Genomic DNA, 18,543 nt, shown 5'->3' with positions numbered 1-18,543 from the left:
CTTTCTACTAAATGTCTTGGTGAATCACAGTATTTAAACTTTAAAGTACTTTTTTAGAGTGGTCAGCTCGAGATTATTTGATTGAGAGTTCTGGTCGCCTAATGATGGATGCTAGTGCCGCTTCTCCTTTACAGAAAAGTAATTAAAATGTGTTCTTATATGCTGACTAAACGAGACGCGCGCATTGATTTTGTACCCCCATACCAGACACGATCAGGACAAGCAGGTTGAAATATCATGAATTCTGAACCAATTATATTAATTTGTGGACAGGTCGAAAAGCATTAAACACTTATGGCAATTTAGCTAGCTTGTCGTTGCTAGCAAATTTTTCCTGGGATATAAACATTGGGTTGTTATTTTACCTGAAGCACACAAGGTCCTCTACTCTGACAATTAATCCACAGATAAAACTGTAAACCAAATTCCTTTCTCGTCATCTCTCCTCCTTCAGTCTTCTTTTTTTACTTCTTTGGACTTTATATGGCGGTTGGCAACCATCTTTACGATGCTACAACTGACTGGAGTGTGGACGTCAGTTCATCTTTCAATCACCCACGTGGGTATATGCTCCTAAACACCAATGAGGAGATGGCACGTGGGTATATGCTCTTAAAAACCAATGAAGAGATGGGAGAGGCCGGACATGCAGCGCGTTGAGCGTCACAAATAGAACCTATTTCTATTTTAGCGCTTGGCCACGCAGACGCTCGTTGAGGCGCACGATCAGTGTGGGTGCAATGATTGAATAACATGTATGTGTAAATGTATTTTGCAGCGCTCGCACATGCGAGCGGTGTGCTCAGCATGTGAGTCAACATACCTGGTAAAATAAAATACAAAAATAAAAGTAATATGTACGTTCAGAGGCACTTCGAAACTATCTCCCGAGAATGTCATACATATTAGAGGTTGACTGATTATGATTTTTCAACACCGATACTGATAATTGGAGGACTAAAAAAAGCCGATACCGATTAAATCGGACGATTTTTATGCATTTGTAATAATGACAATTACAACAATACTGAATGAACACTTATTTTAATATAATACATCAATAAAATCTATTTAGTCTCAAATAAATAATGAAACATGTTCAATTTGGTTTAAATAATGCAAAAACAAAGTGTTGGAGAAGAAAGTAAAAGTGCAATATGTGCCAAGTAAAAAAGCTAACGTTTAAGTTCCTTGCTCAGAACATATGAAAGCTGGTGGTTCCTTTTAACATGAGCCTTCAATATTCCCAGGTAAGAAGTTTTAGGTTGTAGTTATTATAGGACTATTTCTCTCTATACCATTTGCATTTCATATAACTTTGACTATTGGATGTTCTAATAGGTACTTTAGTATTGCCAGCCTAATCTCGGGAGTTGATAGGCTTGAAGTCATAAACACCACAATGCTTGAACCACAGCGAAGAGCTGCTGGCAAATGCAGGAAAGTGCTGTTTGAATGAATGCTTACGAGCCTGCTGCTGCCTACCACTGCTGTCAGACTGCTCTATCAAATCATAGACTTAATTATAATCTAATAACACACAGAAATATGAGCCTTAGGTCATTAATATGGTCAAATCCGGAAACTATTATTTAGAAAACAAAACGTTTATTCTTTCAGTGAAATACGGAACCGTTCTGTATTTTATCTAACAGGTGGCATCCCTAAGTCTAAATATTGCTGTTACATTGCACAACCTTCAATGTTATGTCATCATTATGTACAATTCTGGCAAATTAATTACGGTCTTTGTTAAGAAGAAATGGTCTTCACACAGTTCGCAAGAAGCCAGGCGGCCCAAAGTGCTGCATATACCCTAACTCTGCTTGCACAGAACGCAAGAGAAGTGCCACAATTTCCCTAGTTAAAATAAATTCATGTTAGCAGGCAATATTAACTAAATATGCAGGGTTAAAAATATTTACTTGTGTATTGATTTTAAGAAAGGCATTGATGATTATGGTTAGGTACACAGTGGTGCAACGACAGTGTTTTTTCGCGAATGCGCTTGTTAAATCACCCGTTTGGCGGGGTAGGCTGTGATTCAATGATAAATTAACAGGCACCACATCGATTATATGCAACGCAGGACAAGCTAGATAAACTAGTAATATCAACCATGTGCAGTTAACTACTGATTATGTTAAGATTGACTGTTTTTTATAAGATAAGTTTAATGCTAGCTAGCACCTTACCTTGGCTGCTTGCTGCACTCATATAACAGATAGTCAGCCTGCCACGCAGTCTCCTCGCGGAATGCAATGTAATCGGCCATAATCGGTGTCCAAAAATGCCGATTGTTATGAAAACTTGAAATCGACCCTAATTAATCGGCCATTCCGATTAATTGGTCGACCTCTAATAGATATGTAATAGGACCATTATTCTGCATTGTGAATTGAATGTTTATTTTCTTATTGTTTAAAAGGAAAACCGATTAAAAAAAAAAAGTTTCAACATTAAAATGGAAGATCAGTGAATTACAACATCACTAGGCTGCATTCAAAATAAATCTCCCTCATCCCCCACAATTTGGCGGAGACTTGTGCCTTTTACTTTGAGTTTTGGTCCACCAGCTTCAAACAGCTGTAAAAACGATATTGTTTGTTATTGAAATCGAAAAGCCATTTCACAGCAATGTTTTCTCACGCAAATGGCAATTGAGCAAACCGTGTAGAATTTTAGCAACCAGAAAATGACAGAGCGCTTTCTACACTGGCTACTTGACCCGATTTCCCTAGACAACACAGCCACAAGTCAAAACAGTTTTCCCCATTTTGGGATGCCGGACCAGCGGGAGAAATCAATAGATGAATATCACAACACTGGTGGGTAAGTAAGACTGTGAAACACTATCATTCCACTATTGATGCAGATATATTAGGGACATTTTTGAAATTACAATCCAAAAATTCCTAAATATCCTATGTGTAGCACCTTTAAGCAAAATTGTCCATTTGTCACATCCCTACTTGTAACATTTACTGAGGTAAATTTACTAAGGTAGCCTAGCGGTTAAGAGCTTTGGGCCAGTAACAGCAAGTCCTCTGGCAAGGCACATAGCGATTTACAGGAGCAATTAGAGTTATGATAAGAGTGTCTACTAAATTAATAAAATGTAGAACATTTTGGCATGGCATAGGTTACTGTAGCTAGCTGCCTTTATATCATGTCTCAGGTAATGCATGCATTGGGTAAACTGCATGTGAAGCTTGTTTGAGGTGAACTTCAGTGATATGTTCATGACATGATAGAAAACTAACTAGCCAGCAGATTATGACCCTAATGTTACACTTGTTTACACTAAACTGCACTGGGTCGAAAACATACCTCAATCCAGGGATTAGAAATTGCATTGTACTCCGAATTGTCCCATTATGCTAACTGTTACACACGGAAGATTGAAAGACTGCTATTTTTTCCGGAAAGCTGCCTTTTCATCCTCGTGCTAGCTAGCAGTACCCACAGCAGCCATTGTGTGCCATTCCACAACAAAGGAGCTGATTGGCTGGAATGGCAGTGGTGGCTTCTACAATCTAGCCTGAGGACAAGAAGGGCAGTTTTCCAGTGAAATAGCAGTATTTCAATCTTCTTTTAGTTTGGATATAGGTCACATTTGGATAACAGTGGCACATCCCATCCCTGCAGGTACGTTTTCCGACCTATATCTCGTGCCTGCTCCGCATTGTCTTAATCTAACCATTATTACGTTCGACCCCAGTGCAGCTCAGTGTAAACAATCATAACATCAGTTGGGTCAGAATCTGCTGGCTATAGTACACTAGCTAGCTACACGCCCTACTCCAGGTTAGCTACAATGGGGAGTTTTGAATCCTGACTGTAGCTACCTAGCTAGCTATGTAGGCTAACTACCTAACGTTAGCATCAATGCAAAAATAGTGGATGAGATTGGGAAGAGAAAACTGTGCATGACAGTTGTGAAGGTGTTTTTCAACCAATGTCTATGTGGGCTGCCTGCTAGCTAGCTAGATCATGTTGACAAGAATGGAACAAAACGCTCGAGTCTAATTTAATTAGCTAGCTAAACTAGCTAGGTAGCTACCCAGCAAGCTTTCACTAAAGTAAAATGGTTGACGTGCTCTTGAAAAATGTCTTAATTTATACTCAACACACTAAATGTAATATGACATCCGTTTTAGCTAATAACAGGCAACAAAACAATGACCGGTAGCTGGCCAGCTAAATTAGCTTTCTTGCTAACGTTAGCTAAACCATCCGTGCGCACACCCAACCAAGACTCGTCGTACATCGTATCATTCTGCGAAATGTAGTTGCTCAGTTGGCTGTACACATATCAAATACACAATATAGCAACATAAATATAATTTTGCCCATACCATTGTCCGCATCTAGCTAGCTAGCTATGGAAATAGCGAGATGGTTCAATCGAGCTGGCCCATCTCCTCCCCCAGAATTCTAATCTGTAATTTCACAATTTGTACAGTCATAAAAAGTCACGTGTGTACAAAAGACACGGTTTTATGTTTGAATGTTCATAAATGTTACAATAACATGATGCATACCTTACCAACATCAACGTGTAAATTGTTTTACACTGTCAATCCCGGAATATGGTTATTCCCCGTTTAATCCAACCGAAATTGTTGGGTAGAATTCCAATCTAAAATCTAGCATTAATATCGGGGTTTCGAAACCTTGTAATCTGAAGCATTATTGCACAAAATTCGTTAGCAAAACGTTATCACCGAGATTATTTTTCTATTTCCCCCGTTTTTTCTATTTTCTTTAACAGTGGAGTGTGTCCCGTTTCTTTGTTCTGTAGCTAATCCAGTAAAATTGAAACTCATTCGCCTCCACTAATCCCGGTCCAACTCAACAACAGCATCTATTGGCTGTAATTTACATATAGCTAGGATTAAGGAACCTCTGGGAAACCATGGGGGGGAACTCGCCTGGAGAGGGTCGTGAGTTAAACCTGTTGTAAAAACAAACAAACAAATATCACACTCCGTGTTAAACATTTAACTAAATAACTAAACATTTACACTTGACTGCACAAAAACTGGTCTTAAAACTAATTGGGACTAATATAATGTATTATAAAGGATTATTATATATAATGGACAATGTATTATTTGGTTTGTTAATTTAGGTGCTTTTTAGAATTGACTCTCAACTATAGTGAAAAAGGAACACCTAAAATATACAATTTCAACATGTAATATGATAACAATACTTTACCTCTGTATGATACCAAGAGTTGAATTGTGAACTATTTTGGTCAGCCACCTGAGCAGTGCCCAAACTGTCCCTTTGCATGTGATCTAGCTCGCTTCATATACTTGGTGACATTGGCCAAATGCATAAATCATGAATAGCAGCCTACTTTGCCCCTAGTGTTTGAGTACAGTATTGTACTCTGTCTGGTCCCACTTTTAGAAGTAGATTTCTGAACACCTTCACAAAAATGTTTGTTGCTGCACTTTTTGGCAGCAATTTTCCCATGAATGATACATCACTTCCACAACTGAGCCAAATGTTTATTGTGACACCATTAGTCACCAGTGGGAGCTGTGTGTGTGTGTGTGTGTGTGTGTGTGTGTGTGTGTGTGTGTGTGTGTGTGTGTGTGTGTGTGTGTGTGTCTGCCTGCCTGAATGTGTGTGCATGTCCAGCAGGTAAGAACACTACAAACAAGATTTATTTGTGAGTGAGAAAATTGTAAATGGGTGTTAAATAAAGGCCTAATCTCGGTTAACCCAGAACTAAAGCCTTGCGTAATTGGTCAGCTGCTCATTACGTAGTCTGCACACGACATGAATAAATGCTTAACACATCAGAAAATATGTCCACATTAAATAAAACACCATAATCCTTTGCCCACATTGTTAACATTTAATGACTCAATCTCAGAAATCATTACAACATTAAGGGTACGAAGTGTTCCCTATCTGAAAAAGGCCATATACAATATCCAATAACAATTTGTTGCTTCAGTTTCGCTGACCAGAGGCCAGCCCTACACTTTGCCCATGAAATGTCAATCCCCAAGTCTTACATTCCACATTAGTCACATCAAAATAATGTTCTCCCAAAGACAGAGTCTGCATTCAAAATGGTGCACTACTTTAGACCAGGGGTAGAGCCCTGGTCAAAAGTAGTGCACAATATATAGTGAGCTCCAAAAGTATTGGGACAGTGACAATTTTTTGTTGTTGTTTTGGATCTGTACTCCAGCACTTTGGATTGGAATTTATACAATGTCTACGGGGTTTAAGTGCAGACTGTCAGCTTTAATTTGACGGTATTTTCATCCATATCAGGTGAACCTTTTATAAATTACAGCACTTTTTGTGCATAGAACCCCAATTTTTAGGGGACCGAAATAATTGGGACAAATTGACCTATATGTGTTTTAAAGTAGTCAAAAGTTGAGTATTTTGTCCTATATTCATAGCGTGCAATCGCTACATCAAGGGTGTGACTCTACACATTTGTTGGATGCATTTGCTGTTTGTTTTAATTGTGTTTCAGATTATTTTGTGCCCAATAGAAATTAATGGTAAATACTGTATTGTGTCATTTTGGAGTCACTTTTATTGTAAATAAGAATAGAATATGTTTCTAAACACTTCTACATTAATCCGGATGCTACCATGATTACGGATCATCCTGATTGATTCGTGAATAATGATGAGGGAGAAAGTTAGAGGCATAAATATCATACCCCCAAAAATGCTAACCTCCCCTGCTATTGCTATGGTGAGACGTTAGCATGTCTTGGGGGTATGATATTTGTAAGTCTAACTTTATCACTCATCATTATTCACAATTTCATTCAGGATTAGTTATTCCATTTTCATGTAGAAGTGTTTAGAAACAGATTCTATTCTTATTTACAATAAAAGTGACTCCAAAATGACACAATACAATCTGAAACACAACCAAAATAAAACAGCAAATGCATCCAACAAATTTGTAGTCACAAGCTTGATGTAGTCATTGCATGCTATGAATATGGGACCAAATACTGAACTTATTATTAATATTATTCTTATTATTTTTGTTGTTGTTGTATTTTACCCCCTTTTCTCCCCAATTTCGACATTGTCTCATCACTGCAACTCCCCAACGGGCTCTGAAGGTCGAGTCAGGTGTCCTCTGAAACATGACCCGCCTAACCACGATTCTTAACACCCGCCCGCTTAACCCGGGAGCCAGCCGCACCAATGCGTCAGAGGAAACAACGTTCATTTGATAACCGAGGTCAGCCTGCAGGCGCCCGGGCTGCCACAGGGAGTCACTAGAGCCCCCCCGGCCAAACCCTCCCCTAACCCAGACGACGCTGGGCCAATTGTGCGTCGCCCTATGGGACTCCCGATCACGGCCGGTTATGATACAGCCCGGGATCGAACCCAGATCTGTAGTGATGCCTCTAGCACTGCGATAATACTTAACTTTTTACTACTTTAATACACATAAGTGAATTTGTCCCAATACCTTTGGTCCCCCCTATGTACAAAAGGTGCTGTAATTTCTAAATGGTTCACCCGATAAGGAAAGAAAATACCGTCAAATTAAAGCTGACAGTCTTCACTTTAACCTCATAGTTATTGTATCATTTCAAATCCAAAGTGCTGGAGTATAGAGCCAAAACAACAAAACATTTGTCACTGTCCCAATACTTTTGGAGCTCACTGTACGTAGGGAATAGGGTGCCATTCGAGACGCAGGCAGAATATCAACTAATCTCCCAAGAATACAGTAATGGACTGCACTTAGAATCTCCCCGTTGGCTTGTTCAATGGAGATAATAACATTGGAAGACCGTAACGTATCAATTCTGTACATTGTGATTAGTTGTTTACATCCAGAAGGGAGGGATCATCCAGAATGGAGGAAGCAGTTACAGTTGGCCTCCATCAGTAATGGCACTCTATTCCCTATATAGTTCACTACTTTTCTGGTCAAAAGTAGTGCACTATATAGGGAATAGAGTGCCATTTGGGACACAATCTTTGAATGTTCCATTGTTTGCATTGTGCTCCAAACAGCCGTTGAGTGGCCTACTCGAATCAAAGGACAAAGTGATCCCAAGGCATTGATCCAGGTTGAACTTTCTTTAGATAAATGATCAACAATAGGAAGTTAAGACTTTCTTTTTTCTTTTTTTTTCTTCTCACGTGTATGAAAACACTACAAAGTGGTATGGTTTCCCGCTATCCAGTAAAGCCATAGTGGAATTAAGGATAACTCAGTTCAAATGAGTAAACCATTAAACTGATAGCTATTTGGTGCACATACGGCACCGAGTTGGATTGGTTCAGTTGGCTAAATACACTTTTACATTATGCACAGGTTTCAGATAATGCAGTTATATTCATATGTAGATACAACATCAGCCTAAATCCAGCAGCATCCCAGTTTCATTCACATGTTCGCTACAGAGCATGTTCGCTATGAAGCAAATTGAACGTCACTGGCCAAATCAAATCAGCTACAGTAATCTAAGAAGGATAAAAAAAGAAGTGTGGCAAATAAATAAAACAAAAAGTGATGGATTGAGGCCAAATTCTTAATCTTTGTTTTCAATCAGACACCAGAGTCATTTCATTCTCTGGAGTCACAATTCGTCCCTCATGGCTCATTGGGTCATGATCTCTAATAAACTAACATAAAAGGTTATCTCATGCCCAAACGTCCAATTCCATCCTTGGGTATGTAGGCAGGGTATGTGTCAGTTTTCAAAAGTCATACCTATAATTCTTCACCTCTGTCAACCACTTTACAGTATCTTCAAGCTGTCTTAAGTTTGGCTAATGGGTGTTTTTCTTTTTTGCAACAGATGAATGTACATATTGAGATAGAAATACATTGTTTTGGTAGTAACTGTAAACAGAAAATGTTGTCTGGAGTCCAGTGGAGTGCTAGTCCCAAGTCGTACTGACTTCTTCTTTTAAAATGTACCTCTGCATTTCCCCAATTCAAGATGAGCTCTTCTTCTCCTATATCAGTGTTGTTCCTGGGGAGCAAGCCATCAAATTGAAGAAGCTCAAATAATGTGTCAAATACATATCAGAGTATTAATTTAGGGCAGATTATGCCTTGTTTTAGAATAAAAAGCATTTTAAATGGAGATTCTCTATTGAGCATGCTTTTAAGTCTAGAACTAGTCTTTATCTGTGTTAGGTAAACCGGCTGTTAATGTTGTATTTATGTAACTCATTGTGGGAATGGCAATAGTGGCATTTAGTAAATCTCTAGACAGTGAGTAACTAACTGATCTATAACTGATCTATAGAGTTAAGATAAATGTAATTGATATGACATACAACATGTGTGATTGATGTGCTATTATGATGAATTAATACCTACATCTTGAGTAAAGGAAGAATTCTGTTGATGAATCCCATTGGCTGAATTTGCACCACCATGCACCTGAAAGAGAATCATGAAAGAAGCGTGCATTTACACTATTCAAACTCATATATCCTGACTTTTGTATCGAACATCCTTCGGTACCACTTTATATTAAATTACACTGAAACCATGCATTTATGTGGATGTTACAAAGGCAAGTACAGTGTAATTGCAGTGTTGTTAGTACTTTGTTACATGGTACATACACTGTTTGCCGTTCAAGAAACACATTTTTTTTTTTTACATTTGCCAATCAAACTCATGTTACCATTGCTGGTAAAGGTTTCTGTGACAAACTATCGCAAGGAGACAACAGTAGTGAAAAATGTACCCAATTATCATACTTGAGTAAAAGTAAAGTTACCTTAATAGAAAACGACTCAAGTAAAAGGAAAGTCACCCAGTAAAATACTTGGGTTTAAAGTAAATGTAATTGCTTAATGTACTTAAGTATCAAAAGGAAAAATATGAATAATTTCTAATTACTTATATTAAGCAAACCAGATGACACGATGTTCCTGTTTTTTAAATTTACATATAGCCAGGGGAACACTCCAACCCTCAGACATCATTTACAAACGAAGCATTTGTGTTTAGTGAGCCCGCGAGATCAGAGGCAGTAAGGATGATCAGGGATCTTCTGAATTGGACCATTCCCCTGTCCTGCTAAGCATTCGAAATGTAACAAGTACTTTTGGGTGTTAGGGAAAATGTATGGAGTAAAAAGTGCATTATTTTCGTTCAGAATATAGTGGAGTAAAAGTAAAAGTTGTCAAAAATGTAAATAGTAAAGTACAGATACCGAAAAAAAACCCAGACTTAAGTAGTACTTTAATGTATTTTTACATACGTACTTTACACCACTGGGAGACGATAGAGTGCCACATTTTGTTGCACACATTGTGGGAATTGTTCTGCTAAAACCATGACACGGCCTAACTTTTAGTGCCTGCAACTGTAGCTTATATTACATTAAATTAGGGTGACTGTAAGTCGCTCTGGATAAAAACTAAGTTTAATAGGGAAAAACAATCACAGTCATTGCAAGTAGACCCTACTTCAAAATAGCCACTATAAAACAAATTCTGTCCCAGAAAGGCAAAACAAGTGCTAGCTAGAGGTGGTCCTGTTCTAGTTTACCTCGCTCTTGTCTGGGTGCGTGCGCATGGCCTGCACCAGCTGGTCCACTTCCTGGTTGTGCTCCAGGGCTCCCCTCAGAGCCTCCTCTGTGCTCATGAGCCGCTGGCGCAGACGGGTCACCTCCGAGTCCAGGGTCGACGGGTCCAGCATAGAGTAGCGCCGGTGATCTGGGGACGAGCCCCTCTCCCTGCCCTGAGAACACACACAAAGCGTAAGGATCAACTGGGTGTTCATTAGGCACTAAAATAAAGAAAACAGACTTTAACAGAAATAGACTACCTTGACTTTTATAGTTGTGGGCCCTAATGAACACAACCCTTTTTAGTTATTCAATCCATTGCTGGAAAAATGTGGAGGGCTACATCTGTCATTGCTAGATCTGCCTTTGATATGACTACACAGAGTCAAGCATATTTTAAATCATATAGGATACAGACATGAACGAAATAATAGCCAAATACTGTATCCACTTTAAATAAGAAACATGGAACATGTATAATCTTAATCATGTAGACCTTTTCTACTTCTAGACCAGATTCCATCTTTGTGGGAACACAACAAACTGTGTCGTATTGATTAGTACACACCATAGCAAAACGTTTAGCAAAGAAACAAGCATTCCTCCTCGTTTCAGCCTGTTTACTCCCATTTGGTTACTAGTGAATACAACCCTAAGTTGATGGACACATGATGTGATGCGTAGCCAGCACTGTGATTGACATCTCCCAGCCCCTCCCCTCTCACCAGCAGGAGAAGTTTGTCTCTCAGGGTCTTGATATCATCCTGGAGTTTCTGCTCCTTCACCCTCCACTCAGCCTTGTGCACCTCTCGGCTCAGGTCTCGGTCCAGGCCGGGCGAGTGGCGAGGGGAATCCAGCAGTAACACCCTTAACTCATTCAGACTCCTGACACAAGGGGACGATACAATAAAGAATACCGTTAAGATTTACCCTTGCCTTACTGATTCAGGGTAGCCTGGTCCCAGACCTGATTGTGCTCTTGCCAACTCCAATGATGTCATTTGCATGACAATTCCCCAGAGTTGGCAAGAGAGCAGAAAGAGACTGGCACCCAGGCTAGATTCAGGGTTGTTTCACTATCAATGACCCAAACCTATCAATGATACATGGTATATTCTTTTTTCTCCATGAAAGGCAGACGACACAGTCAAATACTGCAAACTTAGGTGAACTAAGGGTCACTGAGATACATAATGTTGTGCTATTGTCCTTTCAATAAATGTTTGCTTATATTTCCAGGCCTAAGCGCTGTGCGTAATCTCCCTAAACGCCTTAGACTGAGTAATGGGACACTTTAAAGTAACATAGCATTCTCAGCTATGACAATGCATTGATTTGAGGGGTGAAAAGGCCTTTTGGGCCTACTTTTAATCAGGCTAATTTTCTCCATTACCTTAACTGCTTTTAACCTAAGTGGATTGATCCTCATAAAACAGATGTCTAGCATACGTCTAGGGACTGCATATCACAAAGACGAGTTGCGACTGTTTTGTCAGTCTTTGAAAACGCACGACTCTAGCACAAAATACTGTATGTGTAAAGACTGGGGACAGTTTCATACAAGTGCATTAGCAAACATCTAATCTCCTTCAGATGAATGTAAGCTATATCTTGTAGCAGTGGGTGGGCTGCCATGTTTTATTCCCTATTTCAAAGGGAAAATACTGAGCTGTGGTGTAAAATCAATAGTGTTCCCTCTTTCTCTCGCTCTCTCTCCATTAAATGACCTCTCCTTCTTCAGTAGCTCCTGGCTAATGACAACCAGCTGTCCCGATGCATCATGGGACTTCTTGGTCATGCACTCGAGGTCGGCCTCCAGGCGCATCTTCTCCTTGACCAGGGCATCGCCCTTCTTCTCACCCAAGCGAACTTTGCCCTCCAAGGCTGGTGGACAAAAAGAGGTTTGAGAAGGATTTAGAGTTAAATGTTTGGTTTGGACCAACAAGTGCTGCAATGTCAACGCTTTAAATATATATACACTGAACAAAAATATAAACGCAAAGTGCAACAATTTCAAAGATTTTACTGAGTTACAGTTCATATAAGGAAATCAGTCATTTGAAATAAATGAATGATGAATTATGAAATTATGAAATAAATGAATAAATTAAACTATGGATTTCACATGACTGGGAATACAGATATGCATCTGTTGGTCACAGATACCTTAAAAAAAGGTAGGTGCGTGTATCAGAAAACTAGTCAGTATCTGGTGTTACCACTGTTTGCCTCATTCAGCGCGACACATCTCCTTTGCATAAAGTTGATCAGGCTGTTGATTGTGGCCTGTGAAATGTTGTCCCAATCCTCTTCAATGGCTGTGCGAAGATGCTCGATATTGGCTGGAACTGGAACACGCTGTTGTACATGGTAAGTATGCAGGCCATGGAAGAACTGGGACATTTTCAGCTTCCAGAAATTGTGAACAGATCCTTGCGACATGGGGACGTGCATTATCATGCTGAAACATGAGGTGATGGCGGCGGATGAATGGCACGACAATGGGCCTCAGGATCTCATCACGGCATCTCTGTGGATTCAAATTGCTATCGATAAAATGCAATTGTGTTTGTCGTCCGTAGCTTATGCCTGCCCATACCATAACCCCACTGCCACCATGGGGCACTCTTTTCACAACGTTGACATCAGCAAACTGCTCGCCCACACGACTCCATACACGTGGTCTGTAGTTGTGAGGCCGATTGGACATACTGCCAAATTCTCTAAAATGACGTTGGAGGAGGGTTATGGTAGAACATTAAATTCTCTGTCAACAGCTTTGGTGGACATTCCTGCAGTCACCATGCCAATTGCACGCTCCCTCAAAACTGTGGCATTTTGTTGTGTGACAAAACTGCACATTTTAGAGTGGCCTTTTATTGTCCCCAGCACAAGGTGCACCTGTGTAATGATCATGCTCTTTAATCAGCTTCTTGATATGCCATATGTGGCAGGTGGATGGATTATCTTGGCAAACATTTTTTGTGCGTATGGAACATTTCTGAGATCTTTTATTTCAGCTCATGAAACATTAGACCAACACTTTACATGTTGCGTTTATATTTTTGTTTAAAAAAAGGATATGTATATTCAGTCACCAGTCAGTGAAATGATTTATTTTTATTATTCATTTGTTTTATTATTAATTAATTTAGTTTTATCATTTCATTTTAAAAATATTTTCATGCAGTATATTTGAGAGTAAATGTTCTCAGGCAATCAAATACTGTACATGTAGTTGATAGAGAATGAAGGTGTCGTATGTCAAGACATTCATGGAGTGCAAAATATAATAAATTGAAAAAAGAGAGTACATACATACACACATCTATTGACTTGAATCGGTTCTAGATATCAAAGAATGTTCAATAAAAGGTGAAAATATACTCCACACATTACATTCTATGCTCCCATGGGAATTTATTTGACAATGTCTCAACCAATCAGGTCTTCATCAGTGTGCGGAGTCTCGTTTCACCTTTAACGCAACATATCGTAGTCGTAGCAGTATCATTTACCAGTTATCTGTGATTTCAGGGCATCGACATGTGATGTGAGAGTAGAGACCTCTTTTTCTCTTTTGGTCAGATTCTCCATAGTTTCTGAAAGAAACGTAAAACCACCATTGGTCAAAAGCCTTGGAATCTAACTACCGTAAAACTTAAATTAATAGCCTGGGCGTTTATTTGCTTAAATCAATGAACACAACAGACGCTTATTAGAGAAAGGCTTCTATTTCCTTAACCCATACAGCTTTTGCTCATTTGCATAGTACATTTTGTTTAATTCTACCATTCACTTCCAGCATTTTAATGAATTTCTTCATTTCCTTCACTAATGTGTTATCCTTTACACACTGTGTCACATATGTTTTGTTTTAGTATACCTCTTGACAGAATAATTATTCTCCTCTTTGACTGTGCATTTTCGGCAGTTCTTACTTTTACCACGAGGACGATCGGATGATTTCTGCAATAATGTCTATCTGCAGACTGTGGTTACTACATGCCGCACCCACTACATTCTGCGCCAGCAGTTCTGTTAACGTTACGCCACAGTTCTGTTAATGTTACGGCGAGGGAAGTAGGTAGCTAGTGTAGCCAACCCAACTCTTGCGTGGCACTATTGGGTAGTGGCACTATACGTTACGCCGCAGTTCTGTTAACGTTACGGTGAGGGAAGTAGGTAGCTAGTGTAGCCAACCTTTGCTCTAACGTTAAAATAACTGTGCGAAAGCAGTGTTTAGCAGGCGGGGGCGAAGGACACTGTGTGCCGGTGTCCTACATTTATTTAAAAAAAATTATTTGACCTTTATTTAATTAGGCAAGTCAGTTAAGAACAAATTCTTATTTACAATGACGGCCTACCCCGGCCAAACCCTAACCCGGACGACGCTGGGCCAATTGTGTGCTGCCCTATGGGACTCCCAATCACGGCCGGTTGTGATACAGCCTGGAATCGAACCAGGGTCTGTAGTGACACCTCTAGCACTGAGATGCAGTGCCTTAGACCTCTGCACCACTCGGGAGGCTGGTAAATAGCTAACAGCCTCAATGGCAGTGGGCGTGGCATATAGTAAGTGGGTGCAGCATGTAGTAAACACAGTCTGCAGATAGACCCTTCTCAATTTCTGTCTTTACACCCGATGTTGACTGTTTTGTGCATGCCAGTTAGCTAGCAGTTCTCAGCTGTTAGCAGCCAAGGGCTAGCTGTTTCTTACTGGCAGTAAAAACGGATGATTCCAATAACTGAAGTTTTACGGTATGCAAGGTCCTCAAAGTACAATCAAAAGCCTGCAGAGGTCTGACATTTGAAATGCTTTACTATAACACAGTTTGAACATTAAGGGTCTTTAAAACATCCTCATTTACCTAAAAATATGTTTACAGTAACAATACAATTTAATTAACCCGGTTAACATTTACGATACCTTCAACATTCTGTTTTAGCTTCATCTTTTCCTCCAAGATGTCATTATTTTCTATAACCTGAGAGGGAGACAAAATTGAGAGTTAAAATCCATGACAACTCATTGCTTTATTTGTTTATTGAGGGAAAAGATATGGAAACACACAAGGAACTAGAAAAGCATGGATATCATGTGGAAGTATTTTACTTACTTGTGTAAAGAATGTTTCTAGAAAGCTAGCATTAGATCACATGAATAAGGACTTTAGCGCCAATCTAAACGCAACCTTAGTTCATTTTATAGTTGGGTCACAGGACTCTAATCTCATCTGGAGCACAGCATAGCATATACAACCAATGCTACCACAGTTATCCCCCCAGAGGACTCACGTTGGCATCCTGTGGCATGTGGTGGTCATCCTGCACCGCCTGCAGCCGGTTCTCAGTCACCCTCAGCTTCTCCTCCATGCTGTAGAGCTCCTGCCTGCTCTGGGCCTCGGCCTTCTGCAGGGCCTTGTAGTCCACCATCTTCTTCTCAGCCAGCTCCAAGCGCTCCCGGAGCTCGTCTCGGGCACCGTCCTGCTCGCCCTGCAGCCTCTCCAGCTCGCCCACCCTCAGCTGGGCCTTCTGGAACTTCTCCCAGACCTCCCTCAGCTCCAGGGTCTGCTGGTCACTCCTGGCCTTCGTCTGGGCCTGGCTATTCCAGTTCTGGCTGCTCTCGCCCAGCTGGTCCTTGGCATCCTGCAGGCGGGAGCGCAGATCGTCACGCTCCTTGGCCAGCATGGCTGCCTCGATCTCATGCCTGGCCTTGAGATTCTCCAGCTCCAGCTGGTGCTCCATGCGCAGGCTCTCCAGTGTGGTCCTCAGCTCCTGGGGTTCCTGCTCCTGGCCTTTGGCCAAGCCGCTGGACAGCGAGGCCTTCAGGTCCTCCAGGGAACGCTGGTGGTCGTTGACCAGGGTGTCCAGCTTGACCTTGAGGAGAGGGATACAAGATTAGAGAGAGAGGGATACAAGATTAGAGAGAGAGAGAGAGAGAGAGAGAGAGAGATACAAGATTAGAGAGAGAGAGAGAGAGACCTACATTTCCAAATTAGTAATTTAATTCCCTTTATATTCTGAGAATAGTGCCTCTCACCTTCCAGTTGTCCATCATCTCCATGTTCTCTGTAGTGGCCTGCTGGACTCTCTGCTTCAGCTCGATGATCTCCTGGCTCTGTTTGTCCACCATGGCTTTCAGTTTGTCTGTCTCCTCCTGGCCCGTTGCCACTGCAGCCTCGTACTTCTCCCTTAGCTGGCTGCTCTCCTTGTGGTGCTCCCGGCCTGCCGTCAGGAGCTGCTCCCGGAGCAGAAGGGTTTCCGACTGGGCCACCGGCCCCTGGGTGGAGTCCCCGTCCTTGGCCGCATCCCGGAGCCGGACCTGGAGCTCCTCGATCTCGGCCCGCCGCAAAGCCAGCTCATCCTCCAGCTGCATGACGCGGCTCTGCTCCTCAACCGTGCTTTGCTGTGGAGGCAGAGAGAGAGAGAGAGAGAGAGACCGTCATTGCCTTAATGTGGTTTGAGTCATTACTGAAACTGTCAGGAGTATCATTCCCGTAACAGAATGACATATCCATTACCGGATAGTGTCAGTCCTGTAACGGGGATGACGTCTTGCCTGAAACAGGATGACATCTTTCAAGCACCAAGCGTTCAAATAAAATGCTTGAATACAGCATGCAGGCCCAGGAAAAGAGGACTATTGAAACTCATATGAACGTACAAGCTGGGCCAGCAGACTGCTCAGCATTACAGTGGAAATCCCTTGGTTTGATGAAACGCTTTGCTCGCAGACATCAAAAACAAGTTGAGCTTTTAAAATCAGCAGGTGCATTGCAACCTAATGAAAAGAAAGCAAGCCATTCTTTGCTATTTTGTCACTCTAGAAGCCAGGCAGATGCACAAAGCCCACACAGAAACCCCCAGACATAACACTACACATAGATAGGCAATCACTAGGAGCACACATAGCAATTAAAGTGTGACATTTTCAAACATCCAATTAAAATGACAGAACTCCATGTTTGACAGAGCAGACATAATGACACGGAGTGCATAGTATGTTAATACAGACTATTGAGGCAAAATCAACGCTACAGTTTATCAGTTTCTAGAAAAAGTAGTTATCAAAAAGTTTCCTAATAGCATTCAGATAATAATTAAGTTCAAGAAAAAGGCAAGATTGACTTCACAAGATCAACGTCGTCAAAAATAGACAACTGGGAATCAAACAGTTTAGATAGCTGAACGAAACGACGAGTCCATTTTGTTTCACCTTGGTTCTCTTACCCAACCTCAAGGGTGCTGCATCAAGTCTGCGTCTTCCCTGTAGGTAAAATCAGTATATTTGTAGCTCTATATAACATTCATGACCCAAATGTGCTAAGTGTGTTTCACCACAAAAAGATTGTGTGACTGTATAAGGCAAGATTATGGTCCTCAGCAGAACTTAATGGAAGTTTGACATTGGTGCCAATTCTAATATTATGCCACCAATTTAACCTCCTTATAAACTAATGCAAAATTATGACATCAACAGTGGAAACGACACTGACTACAGCTGACAATCGCTCCAGCATTGCACCCATGCGAACTCAAACAAGATTTTTCTGAGTGGGCGGCAAAAGGAACGAGGAAAGAGAGCCAAGAGAAATAGAGCTGAGAGCCAAGAGAGAAATAGATAGAGGCTGTGTCTCAAATGGCACACTATTCCCTATAGAGCACATATGGCTCTGGTCAGAAGTAGTGCACAATATAGGCAATAGGGTACCATTTGAGACGCAGACAGAGATAGAGAGGTTTTCTATTGGATGTGAGGCCAATTGTTCATTCATTAATGAAATAATCAATTCAGGTTACACTTGTGCAATTTGTTTGCCTGATTACTCAGACTCCTTGTTCCAGCCAAACGCTACACCACGTCCACAGACATTCGTTTCTTATCCGCAATGAGTCTGGATCTGAGTACCTCTCCGACCCATCACCGAATGCAAACACATTCGGGGATTTCTGATTGGTCCAGAAACCTATGGGTTGGGCC

At 40.9% G+C, this 18,543-nt stretch overlaps 2 protein-coding genes across 11 annotated transcripts in view; both read right to left on the bottom strand.

Moving 5' to 3' along the window:
* Positions 1-4,913, bottom strand: part of LOC106567554 (general transcription factor II-I repeat domain-containing protein 1) — a 50,120-nt gene extending 45,207 nt beyond the window's left edge. The window contains exon 1 of one of the 5 annotated variants that reach the window (XM_014137013.2): positions 4,545-4,913. In XM_014137013.2, coding sequence (XP_013992488.1) covers positions 4,545-4,555 — 11 coding nt within the window. In that variant the 5' untranslated portion in view covers positions 4,556-4,913. Of the gene's footprint in view, positions 1-4,358; positions 4,488-4,544 lie in introns of those variants that run through there. The other 4 variants (XM_014137008.2, XM_014137012.2, XM_014137009.2 and 1 more) reach the window with 4 other exon arrangements.
* Positions 4,914-5,852: 939 nt separating this feature from the next.
* Positions 5,853-18,543, bottom strand: part of LOC106567552 (CAP-Gly domain-containing linker protein 2) — an 82,192-nt gene continuing 69,501 nt past the window's right edge. For 4 of the 6 annotated variants that reach the window (XM_014137003.2, XM_014137002.2, XM_014137006.2 and 1 more), the window contains 10 exons: positions 17,779-17,829; positions 16,603-16,968; positions 15,858-16,439; positions 15,490-15,547; positions 14,078-14,161; positions 12,287-12,443; positions 11,285-11,444; positions 10,541-10,732; positions 9,356-9,418; positions 5,853-9,002 (listed from right to left, as the gene is read on the bottom strand). In XM_014137003.2, the coding sequence (XP_013992478.1) occupies positions 8,991-9,002; positions 9,356-9,418; positions 10,541-10,732; positions 11,285-11,444; positions 12,287-12,443; positions 14,078-14,161; positions 15,490-15,547; positions 15,858-16,439; positions 16,603-16,968; positions 17,779-17,829 (1,725 nt within the window). In that variant the 3' untranslated portion in view covers positions 5,853-8,990. The remainder of the gene's footprint in view (positions 9,003-9,355; positions 9,419-10,540; positions 10,733-11,284; positions 11,445-12,286; positions 12,444-14,077; positions 14,162-15,489; positions 15,548-15,857; positions 16,440-16,602; positions 16,969-17,778; positions 17,830-18,543) is intronic. The other 2 variants (XM_014137005.2, XM_014137007.2) reach the window with 1 other exon arrangement.

This window comes from Salmo salar, chromosome ssa13 (assembly GCF_905237065.1).
Source record: "Salmo salar chromosome ssa13, Ssal_v3.1, whole genome shotgun sequence".
Lineage (NCBI taxonomy): Eukaryota > Metazoa > Chordata > Actinopteri > Salmoniformes > Salmonidae > Salmo > Salmo salar.
This window is presented reverse-complemented; position numbering and strand designations above follow the sequence as displayed.